This window comes from Eschrichtius robustus, chromosome 18, assembly GCF_028021215.1.
Source record: "Eschrichtius robustus isolate mEscRob2 chromosome 18, mEscRob2.pri, whole genome shotgun sequence".
Classification (NCBI taxonomy): domain Eukaryota; kingdom Metazoa; phylum Chordata; class Mammalia; order Artiodactyla; family Eschrichtiidae; genus Eschrichtius; species Eschrichtius robustus.
Window position 1 is genome coordinate 15,214,119 of NC_090841.1, and position 15,793 is coordinate 15,229,911.

A 15,793-nucleotide genomic window follows, 5' to 3' on the forward strand; every position below is an offset into this window, starting at 1 on the left:
TATTTTATTCATGTGGAAGCTTACAAGGATTTTCCTTTGAGTTCAGATATTTCCTCAGGATATTTTTTGGTATGTCTCTTTTTCTATTATTTCCATCTTGGATTTTGCAAAGGCTTTTCAGTCTGAAGATTCCACCCTTTTTTTTTTTGCTCAGTAAAGTTTTCTGTTATCTGTAATTAATTATCACTTCTCTAATTTTTTTTTTTTTTTATATTCTGAAGCTCCTGTCCTTAGTTGGCTTTATCTCCTAAATTTGTCTTCTAATTTATGTTTAAATCTCTTCCCTTTAATATATTTCTTTGATATTTACTCTGTGTTACTATTCTTCCACTTTTCTTTCAGATACTAATTTGGTTCTTAGCAATAACTCTTTCATTAAATATTTACATTTGCAATCTTGTTTTTCTTGGATTTCCAGTAAGACTAGTAAGTAAGGGTTCTAAGGTTCTAATTGTACTTTCTTGGGCATTCACCTAAAAAAAAAAAACTCAGGTACCCTGCGTCTTTCAATAGTGTTGCCTCAGGAAAAGATACTTGTTCTCATTATTCAGGTGGGTTTTCTCATAGAACCTACTCACCTCTTTTAAATCAGTTGTAAGTTTTTTACGGGGAGGGACTCAGCTGCTGGAGTGACTTTGACAATGGCAAACATTCAGATGGTAACAGATAGCATCTCTTAATAGCATACTATGCCACTGGTAAACAAGCTGGTAAAACTGAGGGGACTCTCCGGTGAGGGATAAGAGGAAGATCTCTAGACTTACAGGCCTGTACTGGTTAAAGGAAGGAGCAGCCGACTTCTTCCCACCTGGGAACACTTCATCCCATCAGGTAGTCTCCTTCTGTGGCTTCTGCCCCCATTAGCATTAGGTAGTTTCCCCAAGAATAGCACAAAACAGGTGACCACGTACAACTCACACCTGCTAGCTGGGTCTTTTTAGGCAGCTCCTGTACTTGACATCTTTGACCAGCCTTCTGCTGGTTCCTCAACAATCCCCTAGTTGTCGCAAATCTGCTTTCCTCCGGAGAACTTACTGCCTCAGCCCCCATGGGATTTCCTTCAGACTTCTCCAGATGATGTATTTGATTGGTTGAGTTAGTCCAGCAAGTTGGGAGCATGAGGCAGTGTGGATGTGAGGGACATCAGGTCCTCATCTTCCCAGAATTCTTTCTAAGTATTTTATTTTACATTGTTGTTTATGAGTAGTTTTTGTTTGTGTTTTGCTTAATACCAGCTTTTAAAAGAGCTAAGAAGCAACCCAAATTTTTCGACTAGTGGCTAGTCCTGGAATCCTCAAGTAAGACTTTCCCTCCCTTTTGTAAGAGGACTTCCTCTTTGGGGAAGGAAAAGTCTTTGTATAGGAGCAGCCCCTATCCCTCATATTCTGGCCTCATAGCCGCTGCAAGGAACACGTCCATGATGAAGAGCTAAGACTCCAGGCTGGTCTACTTCTACTCTCAGTCAGTCTTATTCTTCTTTTAAAATATTTTCTTTTAATTGTGTTTTATTTTAGATTGAAGCACATTTGGACACACTTATAAATGAGCAAGCTTCTTATGTTTTAACTAGAGCAGGCGTGAGTTATATCTATAACACCATACAGCAACATAAACCCGAACAGGTAAGCACATGGATTTTCCTAACTAGAGAGATACACCAATTTAGAGTACAGCTTCTAGAGCTAGACACTTAGTAGCAATTTTTCACTGAGAAAGTGACTTCTCTCTCTGGTTCCTCATCTGTAGATTGAGGGTAATAATATCTGTAACATAGGATTGTTCTAAGATTGAGATAATACCTGTGTAGTTCTCGGAGGACTGTCTGAGATATAGTAGGGTGTCCCAAAATACTATCTTTTTTACTATAGATAGTTTGGGTTACAAGTAATGAAAATATACAAAATTAGTATTGAAAAATATATAAAGAATATTCATATTGGTAAATTTTTCAGTCCTTTATCACCATTGATCTATTAAATGCATAGATTACTATATAAATAGCAGTCATTCCCCCTTTTAATTTAGCAAATCATGGTCTATTACATTGGAAAGGTAAATACTTCTGGGGCTAACATCTGATCTTGTTAAGTTATAGAACTCCAGTAGAATTAGAAAATGGAGTGGTGGGAACCCTGGAAAACCATGTAAGCCTCTTTCTTTAAAAAGCAAAAAACTTTTAAATAATATTAACATGAAGAATATTTTATAGCCCAGGGACTCTTAAGTGAAGCTCTCAAAAAATCACAAGGTTTGAATTTTTTCTTTTGATAAGGTAATAAGCAAATTTCCACCGGTAGGAGCAAATTCTGCTGCCTTTTTATATTATCTAAAATTATCAAGGAAACTCTTAAAGGCCCCATGTCTTACTGCCATTCCTCAGCGCTTTATTGCCCTTTTTTTCTTGCTTACGATTAAATCTGAAGTATCCTTTTATTTCCATTGTTAATAAACTTATGTGCTTCTCACTCCAACAGATATTATCGCGTGCCTTCACGCTAGTTACACAAAAATGAACGAATCATAGTCCCGCTTTTAATAGCGGTTGGAGATAGGGCACTTGAGTTCTTTGGAAATAAGCTAAATTTTCAAATTTAGGCAATCTACTAATGGACTGTATTTGACAAGTGAATTGTAACATATAGCACCTGTTTTCATCTTGGTTTTGCCCCTTTTTTTTTTTAAGGGCCCTTTAGCTAATTTTCCCAACCTAGATTCAGTGGCACTGAAGGCTGCAATGGTAAGTACATAATAAAGCATTTCAACATAAGTTTCCTTATGGAATATTATTCTTATTTTTTCCCGTGTGATAATTTTTGTCTTGGGTGATAATTTTATCTCTTCATATGCTGTATTCACGTTGGGTCCAGTCATAATGATTGCGCATGTATTCCTTTAACTAAGGAGATCTGATCAAGACATACATTTGTAGTAATATTGCACCATACCCTAATAGTGTCATTATTCCTGTTTAGATTTTCTTCAGTTTCGGAGTTTTACTCCTAACCTAATGGAGAAAGGAATGAGAGACATGAAGAAGTTAGCTGTGTATCATTATAGACTTCCATCTGTCAGTGATCCTGGGCTTATAGTTCTTGACTTCTTCCTGAGTTGATAACTGAAATTGGATTCCAGTCTTAAAATATTACTCTTGAGTGTGACGCTCACTGAACCTCCACTTTATTACCTTCTTTTCAAGTGATGAGCTTGCTTTCACATCCCTTTCTGCATGAGCACCACTTTCTGTAGCATGTTTCCACATCTTAAGTACATACTTTGCATATATATGTGTGTGTACACACACACACACACACACACACACAGCCATCAGTTGGATGACACTCATTTAGCCCTCATAGGAATGATCTCCTTTGGAAGCTTTTCATGATACTAATTCTAGTGGTAGTAATAATAAACAGTAAGTAATGACAATGACCATTAACATATATTGAGCATGACACACATTTTTAATGTACTAACTCTTTAATCCTCCTAACAACCCCATTCAACCCAGTACTTATGCTCTTACCTACTATATGTACTGCCTATCCTGTGTGTTTCAATACTCACTACCACAGTGGTTTGGCTTTGATAAATAGTTCTCTTGGGTGACTTTTTTGATGCCAGGGCTTTCCTATCTATCGTCTGACAGAGCTAAATTTAACTGAAAATAAAGAGGTAGACCCACAAGATACCCAACAAATGCAAAGAATACGGAGCTGACAGAGTTAATATTAGACAAGGTAGATTTTAAAAACACTAAATATCATAAATAAAGAACATTATGTCATGATAAAAGACAGTATATAAAAAGTAAGTCATAACTTGTGTATATCCAACATAAGAGTAAAAACTGTAGAAATGCAAAGAAGATTTGATTCTGAAAAGTTCAAAAATAAATGAAAATGAATAAATTTTACATTCATTAAAAAAGATAAGTTTCTTTGAAAGTTAAGTGTACACTCACCATACCGCCCAGTAATTCCACTTTAAGGTATTTACTGCCCTCCCCTGCCCCAGCAAAATGACAATATAGGTCTACGCAGAGATCAGTAACCTTAGTACTCAGTAAATGTGTGTCTCGCCTATTTCTCCTCCTCCAAAGACTCATATCCAGTTCATAATATAAACTCACAAAATATATTTAAGCCCTATTACAGGTTCGTATATGCCTGATCTTAACTTTAAAAACAATTGAGTTGAATATCTTAGGTCTCTCTAAAGAAACAAACTCTTGATTGAGTTTTATGTGTGATCCATTGTTTTATCTATAACCTTCTGGTGCCCCAACTTGGATGCTTCAAAGGTGCCTCAGTTCACCATATCCCAAACTGAGCTCTTCTAACTCTTCCCCACCAGCCCCAACCCCAGGTCCTTTTCCAAGTGTTCTTAACTCAGAAAGTATAAGAGCATCTGTCCACTAAATTATTTCAGCAATTATTAACCAAGTATCTGCTATTATTTAGGCATAATGCTGAGAACTGGGATGAAAATAGGCATGGTCTAGTAAGAGATGCGGTTATCACACAACTAAATAAATGTATAAAGAGTACAGTTGTGAATCGTGATAATGCTGTGAATTATACAGATCCAAAACCTGGGAGTCGACCCCTTCATCCTGTCTGTCACTAACCAAATCTTGATGATTTTGCTCTCTAATTCTCTCAAGTATCTTCTCTTCACCCCTATTGCCCTTGGCGTTTAAGATGCCGCAAGAGCTACCTATGTGGTGTCCTTGCATCTGCTGTTACAACCTCCCCTTCCGTTCTTCTTGCTGTAGCCAGATTTAGCTTCTTAAAATTTAAATCAGATTATTTCCCTTCTTCGATGGTTTCCTAATGCTTTTACAGTAAGAATTAAAATCTTCTAGAAACCATTCAAGTCCTGCATGAACTGACCTCTGGTAGCCATCCTCTTTCTCACCTAAGCTTTCATCCACACTATCCCCACTACACACTTAACCTAACGTCTATTCATCATTAAGATTTCACCTAAAACGACCTTTCCTCAGAAATGCTTTTGCCAAACATACAGATTAGGTCTGTGTCCTCCTGATTGATGCTTTTATAGTACCTTGGTTTTTCCTTTATTTACATTATTATTTGTTTACTACCTCTCTCACTGGACCATAAGCTCTGTGAAGCTAGGGACTGCCCTCTTTTGCTCACCGTTATATTTACATTATGTTATATGGCACCTTACCAATAACAGGTACTCCATAAATATTAATTGAATGAATAGAGGAGTGAATAATTAAGAGATACATTGGATTTAAGAAAGTAAGGTAGACTTGAAATCTGAATACTTTACTTCTTGCTAATATTATTACCCAAGAAGTTTGGTGAGGGAGATCAGGATAAATGGCTTGGATCAGAATTTTGAAAGTAGGTATTGCTGATACTGACTGCATTAAAGAGTTGACACTTTCAGTGAGTTTTTAGTTAAAATGTGTGAGGAATAACTCATTTTGATCACGAAGAACTCGTTATTTGGAATATGGGATTTTTACTAAGATTTAATCCTTAAAAGAGATGCTTATTTGGGATGTCTGTTAGCAGATATATGCACTTTGTGTTTTGGATTTCTCTGTTTTGTTTAGGTTCAGTTTGATCGCTATCTGTCAGCCCCAGACAACCTGTTAATGCCACAGCTGAACTTTCTTCTAAGTGCCACAGTGAAGTAAGTATTTTTTGGTCCCAATTAGCTGGTAAAGAGTCACGTATTTTTAAATGCCAAGCACATTTCTAAGAAAAAAAATTATTTTCAAGAATAAGAGATTTGTCATTAAAGATTTATAGTTCTCAACCTTTTTTTTCTGCCTTAGCACCCCTAAGAGATCTGACCTTACCCTGTTCATACATTTTCCTTACATGTTTATAGCTTCAAAATCTCCATGTAGTGAATGATTTTTAAAAATAATATGAATTATATAATTGAAGCCACACAGTGATAATACCAAATTCCCTTGTATTAACACACATGTCAAAATGGCACTGAATGTGTCATGAAAGAATCAGTAATATATTCATTGTGCAACATAGATGACCTACTGTTTAGACTATTTTGGACCCAAGCAGTTTCTGTAGATATATTATGAAATTGTTCAGTATCACATATTTATCAGGAATGTGTTTGGGACAAAAAACTATACATTAAAATATTAGAATATTACAATTAGAAGAAAGTGAGAGATTATACTGAGTTAACTTTTCTGATTTTAAGAAAAATATTGACAAACTAAAATTGCCTACAAGTAGGAAATTAGACATCTATACATTTTTTTCTTTCCATTCAACTAGTGTATTAAGTGCTCTCTGTGTACCAGGCACTACAGAGTAAGATTTAAAAGGCATTTTCACTATCTTAATGGAGATTATAGTCTGACACGTCAGTTACACACATGAACAAATACTTACATTAAAAAGTATGGTAAAGAAAGAACTGTCGAACTTGAAGAAAGTGCTTCAAATATCTGAAAGGAGGCAGTGGTACAGGGGTGGTCCACTTATTTTCTGTTGTTCTGGGGAGCAATACATAGAGCAAGGAGGCAGCTTTTGGCTCAACATGAGGAAGAATTTGGTGTCAATTAGAATTGGCTGGAAACGGGTTCTCTCAGACATAGAGCTAGGGAATTTCCATATTAGGTGTGGTCAGAGTAAATGGTTTTAATCTTTTTTGACTTTTATATTTTATTATCCTAGAAGGTCTCATACTGTACACATAACCAGAATTCTAAAGACCTGAGAGATTATAAGACGAATTCCATTATGCCGTAATTCAAATTGCATGTGTTTCTTAGTTACTTTTTTTAACCAAATACCTGCAGTTCTTTTATATTTAACCACACGTTTCAGTACTTAGTATTTGAATGTTGAATTCTTTGGCGCATCACTAAGTATAAAACATACCATTATTCTTTTCCTAATAGTCAGCTCTCCATATCTGCAGGTTCCACATCCGCATATTCCACCAACTGCAGATTGAAAATAGTTGGCCCCCCCCAGAAAAGAAAAACAATTCTGGAAAGTTCCAAAAAGCAGAGCTTGAATTTGCTGCACACTGGCAGCTCTTTACATAGCATTTACATTGTATCAGGTATTAGAAGTAACCTAGAGATGATTTAAAGTTTATGGGAGGGTATGTGGAGATTAGATGCAAATACTGTACCATTTTATATAAGGGATTTGAGCATCCTGGATTTTCATATCTGAGGGGGTCCTGGAACCAGTCCCCCTCGGATACTGGGGTCTGACTCTATAATGATTGAGGGGAAGTTTTAATGTGTTTCAAAGGGTGGCATGTAATCCAGATGCCATAAGGAAAAAGACAGATTTGGCTCCATAACACTTTGAAGTTTTTACAGAAAAAGACTATATAAACTAAAATATAAACAATAATGTGGAAAAAATTGCAAATTATATAACAGACCTATTATGCTTAACTGTATTATCCTTAATATAGAATAGATCCCACAAATCACTACAAAATAATGCACCATATATTTGGACAGTTCATAGAAGAAATGCAAATGGCAAACAAATATATGAGAAGATAATTATCAAAACGTGCAAATTAAAACAGCAGTGAGAATTTCTGCCTATTAAATTACTGAAAATAAAAAGTTTGTTGTTATATGGCAATTGAAATGGTCTGGGAAAATAGGCATGTTTACACTGTTGGCGATAGTATAAATTAGTATAATCCTTTTAGAGGTCAATTTGGCAACATTTATCAAAATTTAAAAGTATTTGTCCTTATACTCAAGGATACCTCTTAATAGATCTTTTTTCTTTTCTTAGTAAGAGTTTAAAATAAAGTTACTGAATTAGCAGTGGGATTAAATTAAGCACTTTATATGGATCTATCTGAATTCTTTATCTCTGAGGACTTCTCAGATTTTCTAAAGCTTAAATGATATTTCAAATCAAATGTTTGTGTTCTGTCACTGAAGAAATATTTTAGCTTTCCACTTTTATTGTCCCATTGTTTAACAGTAATAATTTAATGTGGTAATAATTTCTGTGCGATCTCATTCTATATTAAGGATAATATAATTAAGGATAATTGGTCTGTTACATAATTTGCAAATATTTTTTCACATTATTGTTTATATTTTAATTTAGTTTATATTGTCTTTTTCTGTAAAAACTTCATACTGTTATGTAGCCAACTCTGTTTTATTAGCAGAGTCAAATGAACATCGTTTTTGGTACATTACTTAAAAATCTAAACTTTTAAATTAGTATTTTGATTGTATAGTATGGACCTAACATCCTGTTATAAATTCATACTAATTATAATGACATTAAAAAATTGAGATATACATATGATTTATGTAAATAATAGTGCAACTAAGAATTGGTCAGTACCAATTTACCCCTTTTTTCATTCAGAAAATTTCTAAAGTGTTGTTTGCAAAGTATTCTAAAATTAAATGTAACGTATGAGTGTATTTTCAGATTTTTTTAAGAAGAAAAATTATGGTATCAGTTTGGCTACTTATTTTAAAAATCAGGTTGCTATGAAAATGTAAGTCATTTAACACATTTAAGATTCAACATTAAAGCAGATTTTCTAACTGCTTTTTCCCCTTTTTTTGATTGATGGCAGGTCCTACTCAAAAATACTTTCTGTTCGTATTTCTCCTACTGTATAGGCATGGTATTATATTTGATCTTATTTATAAAGCATTTGAAATAATAGGAGATAACTTTCATTTAGTTAAATTTTGAACCTTTTCAAAATGGTAATTCATTTTTAAGCAAAAATATTTTCATGTCTTTATGTTCTCAATTTCTTTCTATTCATATTGTATTTAAAATGTCAGTTGTTCCTTTGAAATGTACAACTTTCTTTTTTTTATTCCTGTCTCATTTTGTTTTGTTAATATTCTATTCTCCTGAACTTTGCTTGTCTCTGTGGTTGCAGTACCTTTGGGACACCTGTCATTCTTGTCTCCCTTTTTCTTGTCTTGTAGTTTGACTGCCTTTCAAAGGAGATTTTGACTAAGCACTTCATCCTTGGAATAAACTATTGAATACATTTAGGTAGCCAGAAAGTGAGGTTGTATAGATAATGGAGAAAAGAATAGAAAATTAAAATATCCTTAAAGAATTCTTCCTTCCTTGTGATGAATTAGAAGGGCGTTTTTCTTTTTTCAACTCCAGACTCCAACATTTACCTTTTAATGGTATAAAAATAGAGGTTGGACTACAGAAAACTACAGAAATATGCAATTATGCATATTTATAAAATATTCTCAGTGTCTTTTCTTACTGAGTCAGAATTGTTTATATGAGTAATTTAAGAAATAAAGAGAGTATAGATACTTCCTAAAGTGAGCATGTAGAAAAGTGGGTATGATTTGAGGATTCTTTTATTCAGGAATCTTCCTCTATTATATATGCTAGAAACAAAGCAGGTATCTTTAAAAAGAATTACTTTGGTTTTTTAAAAGAGGTAAATGAAATAATTTTCTTCTCTTTAACTGCCTCCTTTTAAGCCACCTGTCTTTAACTATCAGGAATACCTGTGTAAACAAAAATAACGCAGGTTTGGGAGTGGGGGTGGGGTGAGCCTACCAGAGGAATAACGACTAATGGAAACAGGCTTTAGAGACCTTGGAAAGTCTAAGCCTTAAAAGTCAGGCTAGTCTGTTCTACAGTAAAGGCTACTTTTGACTCACACTAATAAAGCTTAAAAACAAACCTCTAGAAGATCACGTGGATCTTTACTAAATTAACTGCCTTCCAGAACAAAACTTAGCACTCGTAAGTATGACAGAATACAGACAATCAACAGTGTAGCATTTATAATGCTGAGCATGCAATAAAAGAAACACTTAGGTTTTAAGCAGTAGGAAAATATGAACCAAAACTAGAAGCAAAATCTGTCAATAGAAAGAGACTTACTGACAGAGTTTACAGAATTAGCAGATAACGTCTTTAAGACAGCCATTTAAGTGTGTTCAAGGACTTCAAGGAAAATTATATTGAGAGGAAAAGTTAGGAATTTTACAAAATCGGAATTCTAGGCCTGAAAAGTGAAGTATCTAAAATGAAAAACTCACTGGATAGGCTTAACTGCCAGTTGGACATTCTAGAGGGAAAGATAAGTCAGCTTGAAAAAAGGACAATAGAAATTGTCCAAACGGAAGCACAGATAGGAAAAAATTAAAAGCTGGAAAAAAGATGAAGAGAGTCTAGGTGAACTGTGAGATAATAATAAGCATTCTAATACAGGTGTAAGTGAAGTGTCATAGTGAGATTGAGGCATAAAAAATTTGAAGGCATAAAATAATTTTTTTCAAATGTGATAGAAAACATGAACCCACAGACTGAAGAAGCTAAATAAATCACAACAAGGAAAGCTGTACCAAGGTACACCATAATTAAATTACTGAAAACCAGTGATAAAGAGAAAAAAACTTAAAAAGCAGCCAGAGGAAAAAAAGATGTATTATATGTGGGGAACAATGATAAGTATACTACTGACTTCTTGTTAGAAACAGTTCAAACCAGAAAACAATAGAATAGCATCTTTAAAAAGGTGGATGATAAAACACTTTCAACTTTGTGTATTCATCAGAAGTATTTTTCAAACTGAAAGTGAAATAAACACATTTTGAGATAAGATAAACAAAAGTAGAGAGGATTTATCATCAGTATACTGCAAGAAATGATAAAGGAAGTTCTTCAGGCTGAAGGAAAATGTTACCAGAAGAAAACTCCTATTTACACAGAGGAATGACAAGTGCAGGAAATGCTAAATATAAAAGATAGTAGACCGTTTGAAATAAAAATAATAACTGAATTTTGGAGTTCTTAACACAGAGAAAGTTTATGACTACAAAAGCACAAAAGATGGAGTGGGAGGGAAGTAGTAGTATACTGTTGTGATGTAAGTTTACTCATGAAGTGTATAATATTGTTTGAAGGTAGATCGTAAACCTTACAGCAAGCACTGAAGTAAATATTAATCTAACATGCCAACAGATAAGATAGAATGTTAAAAAAAACTGTTATATCAAAAGAAGGCTGAAAAGGAGAAAAAAAGAACAGATGGGACAAATATAAAACAAGTAACATGGTGATAGACTTAAATTCATCCTTATAAGTAACTATATTAAATGTAAAAGAACTACACACTCCAGTTAAAAAGCAGAGGTATTAGATTGGGTGAAAAAGCATGGCCCAACTGTCTGCTGTCTATAAGAAGTCCACTTTAAATATAAGGACACAGTTTAAAAATATGGTATAAGATATACCATGCAAATAAAAATTATCATAAAGTTGAAGTAGCTATATTCTGATATTAATATCAGAAAAATTAGACTGATGGACAGATAATACCAAAGAGGGATATTTCACAATAATAGGATCAATTCATGAAGAAGATATAATAGTAAATATGGGCAACTCGTAGCAGAGCTTCATAAAACATGAAGTATAAGTTTATAGAATTGAGGAAGAATAGATAAATTGACATTTATTTTGATATTTCAACCCTCCTTTCTCAATAATTGATAGGAAAATTAGAAAACTAGCTCAGTGTAAAAGAACTGAACAATGTCACTAATCAGCTCAACCCAATAGAAAGAGAATACCACACACAACTATGGAAAATAACATTCTTTTAAAGTGCATGTAGAACATTCACCAAGCTAATGTAAAAATGAACAAAAAGAAAATAAGAAAGCCCCTAGTGAGTATTCCCATCTATGAACATGGTATGCCTGTTTATCCAGATCTTCTTTCAGAATTTTCAATAAAGATTTACAGTTTCTTCATATAATTTTCCATGTATGTTATTGGGTTTATTCTTAGGAAACAATTCTGTGGCTTTTATAAGATCTTTTATTTTCCATTACATGTTCTGATTAGATATTGCTGATGTACAGGGAAAGTACTAAATTTTATGTTAATTTTGAATCTGGCCAGTTAACTAAACTCTTAGTTCTATTAGTTTATCAGTTGTTTGCCTTGATTTTTTGTTTTTGGTACAGACATCTTAAGTTAATGAGTTTCATTAATGTTTTTCAGTTTTATGACTAAACTCATTATATTGGCTAGGTGCTCCAAAGTAAACAGTAGATGTAATGGTGAGTGTGCGTATTTTATTTTGAACTTTAATGTTTCTGATGTTTCATCATCAAGTGTGATGTTTGCTGTAGATTTCCAGTGTTCCAACATGGACACATGGTATTCATCTCTAACTGGGTATGTAGTGTAGTAATCTGTAAATTCAGCATAACTCCAGTCAAAATTGCCGTGGAACCATTTTATTAAACATTTATCTAGAAAGAAATATATGAGAGGAGACTCTGGTCACTTTTGCCCATCTCCACAGTTGCCACTCTGGTCAAAGGTAGTATCATCTGTGCCTGGATTATCATGTTAGCCTTGGATCTATTCTGTTTTCGCCCTTGCTCTCTCTATCATTGCCACACCAACCTCTACAGTCTAATCTTAGCATCTCAACTAGAGTGATCCTTGAAAGGGTCGCCTTCACTTAACCCTCCATTTTACAGAAGAGGACATTTTTAGAAAGGTTAAATAATTGAAACAAGGTGAAACAATTAGCAAGAAGCAGAGCCAAGATTCAAATCCAGTATTCCAGAGCCTATTCTCTTTAACACTAGCTTGTACAGTATTTTTATTAACTCCTTCTATGTTGAGATTACATTGTTTTATTATTTTTAGAGGAAGCTCAGAAATGTTAGGCATGTGTGATAGATAAGGCTTATGTGAGATATGTGCCTTGGTCTCATCTAAAATATGCTTTAATTTTACTGTGAATGACAGAAAGCTGACCCACTATGGCATCTTTGGTGTTTATATTGTGATAAAGAGAAATCAAAAATATGCATTTTTAAACCAGTCTATTATATTTTTTTCTTAGTTTTTCAGGTTTAAACTGTTAACACCTTCTTTTCTCCTATGGCTTGTTTGATTGCACTCTTAACTGTGGCGCTGTAATAAAGCTCAATTTTAGTGATCACAGAACCTGAATGTTGAAATAAGTTATTTTTAGAAGTGCTGGGTTTATGGTAATGATGAAAGTTGTATTACGTTGTTATGGCAACCAAAATCCTAAAGTACTGATTAATGACAAGCTCACTGATTCTGGAAGTAAGCAGTTCATTTCTTATCACGGCTCAGTACTTTAAATAATTATTTAAAATATACATAATTTCAATGAACATATTTTAAAATGTGAATGGTATGTCCATTTAGTTATACAATTATCTTTGTTAGTGTTTTTGAAATTTATAATACCATATTTTTATGGCATTATGACATTTATAACTGGACAAGTTAAATTTCTTAAGGTATGGAATACCCATGCATAAGTAACTAAAATATGTTGCCTTTATGTGAAATTATGTAACAAACTCATCTTCTCCTCATTTATTTCTTCTTCTTTTTTCTCATAGCACAATAGCTATATCTTTGATATATACTGGTATAGCAAACTATATGGGAAAAAAAAAACTGTACTTTGCAAAAGTAAGAAAGACTTTCCAAAACATGAAAATAAAGCATATAGGGTCTGGGAGAACAGCACGTCTTTTTTTTTTTTTTTTTTTAATTTATTTATTTATTTATGGCTTTGTTGGGTCTTCGTTGCTGCGCATGGGCTTTCTCTAGTTGCGGCGAGAGGGGGCTGTTCTTTGTTGCTGTGTGCGGGCTTCTCATTGCGGTGGCTTCTCTTGTTGCGGAGCACGGGCTCTAGGTGCATGGGCTTCACTGGTTGTGGCATGTGGGCTCAGTAGTTGTGGCTCGCGGGCTCTAGAGCGCAGGCTCAGTAGTTGTGGCGCACGGGGTTAGTTGCTCTGCGGCATGTGGGATCTTCCTGGGCCAGGGCTCGAACCCGTGTCCCCTGCATTGGCAGGCGGATTCTTAACCACTGCGCCACCAGGGAAGCCCCAGCATGTCTTTTCAGTGTCATACTGAAACATTGTTAACAGGCCCATCAGAAATTACTTAATTATTCAGGGGAATGCACCCTTGTTTGCTTTTCTGTTTACTATTGATTAAAGGTTCCATGTTTTTCAAATCCTGTGTTTTTTCTTGCTCCATGGGACGTTAACTCATTTTATATGTAACTTAATTTATTCTAACCTTCCTTTTCAAATGCCTGTAAATGACCAGTTCCTCAAAATGTTTTAACCAGCTTTACCATCTTAGTAATTTCCTCATTGAGTTATTAAATTTTTGACATTCTTTGTTTGTATGAGTCATGTTTTTAAATTTTTTGAAATTACTATGAGAATTTTATGGTAGTAAAGAGACCAAGAAAGTTAATGGTCTAACTTTATAGATGAATCTTGGGTTACATTCAGATTTTGCTTTTCTGTTTTAACTGACCTTTTGCATATCTGTTGGTCATGTGAAAAGCAGAACTTACCTTTAGAATTTTGGCATAGAGAAACAGTTCTAAATGTACTCCGTCCATCAGCTATGTGATTGGCTGTGATTGATCAAAATACAGAAAGTAAAATCTGAGGTGGGTGGGCTTCCCTGGTGGCGCAATGGTTGAGAGTCTGCCTGCCAGTGCAGGGGACACGGGTTCGAGCCCTGGTCTGGGAGGATCCCACATGCCACGGAGCAACTGGGCCCGTGAGCCACAGTTTACTGAGCCTGCGCGTCTGGAGCCTGTGCTCTGCAACAAGAGAGGCCACGACAGTGAGAGGCCCGCGCACCGTGATGAGGAGTGGCCCCCACTTGCCGCAGCTAGAGAAGGCCCTCGCACAGAAACGAAGACCCAACATAGCCATAAATAAATAAATAAAATTAAAAAAAACAAACAAACAAAAAACTATTTAAAAAAAAAAAAATCTGAGGTGGGTGCCCATGCTGGAAAATAGCATACATGACTGAAATAAAGAAAAAAGGTACTGCTTTTCTTTACCTGTAGATGAAGTGATCAGTAGATAAGGACATTCTACGTTTTCAGAAGCACATAACTAGACTGAGATGATTTGCTGGTCATTTTGTATGTATGGAATTCCTGAATTTTTCTATTTTGAATATTGATTTTATTTGTCACTATAATGATTTATCATTATTTGAACTCTGTATTTCATACATGATATTAGTGAATAATTTGGGCCACGACACCAGGCAGGCAGGCAGGCAGGCAGATACACAGATACATGCGTATACTTTTTGACATAAAGGGTGTACTTACATAGTAATTAGCATTATAAATAAGAAGGAGGAGATAGTAAAATGGCAAGAAAATTGCTTTAGCACTTTAGAAACACCACCCATTTTTATACAAGTAACTGATATGTTTACTACACTTCATTATTTAGGGAACCCAATTCTCCAAAGTAATGTGTGTGTCTGTATGTATATGTTTATGTATGGGTGTAAATAAACACGCAGAGATTTTTTTAACCACAGTTCATTAAAATGCTCTTAACTCTCAATGAAATGATATAATTTTAAAGCTGGAAGTGTCTTGTAAAGATTATCGAGGTCAGTATTTTCTTTTACAATAGTGAAATTCAGTCCTGGAACGGTTAAATTACTTGTTCAAGGCAGCAGTAAGTAGCAGAACTTCAACGAGAGTCAAGATCCTCTGACAGTAATGTCGTTCACTATACCATTTTATCTCTACCATATATAATTCATTAGAAAAACATTAATGAACATGAGTGTATGGACATGTACCTGGCTTTGGTAGTGATAAATGAACTCTTAACATTTGTCCAGAAATATACGGAATCACTGTCAGGCACAGTTCTTGCTCTTTACAGTTTGGATTTGACTGAGATTCACTTGGAGAA

The 15,793-nt window shown here is 34.5% G+C and overlaps 1 protein-coding gene across 2 annotated transcripts in view; it reads left to right on the forward strand.

Annotated features, from left to right (window-relative positions):
- COG6 (component of oligomeric golgi complex 6) overlaps positions 1–15,793 on the forward strand; it is a 61,096-nt gene that overhangs the window by 42,033 nt on the left and 3,270 nt on the right. For both annotated transcript variants that reach the window (XM_068526834.1, XM_068526833.1), the window contains 3 exons: positions 1,515–1,622; positions 2,684–2,737; positions 5,597–5,676. In XM_068526834.1, coding sequence (XP_068382935.1) covers positions 1,515–1,622; positions 2,684–2,737; positions 5,597–5,676 — 242 coding nt within the window. The remainder of the gene's footprint in view (positions 1–1,514; positions 1,623–2,683; positions 2,738–5,596; positions 5,677–15,793) is intronic.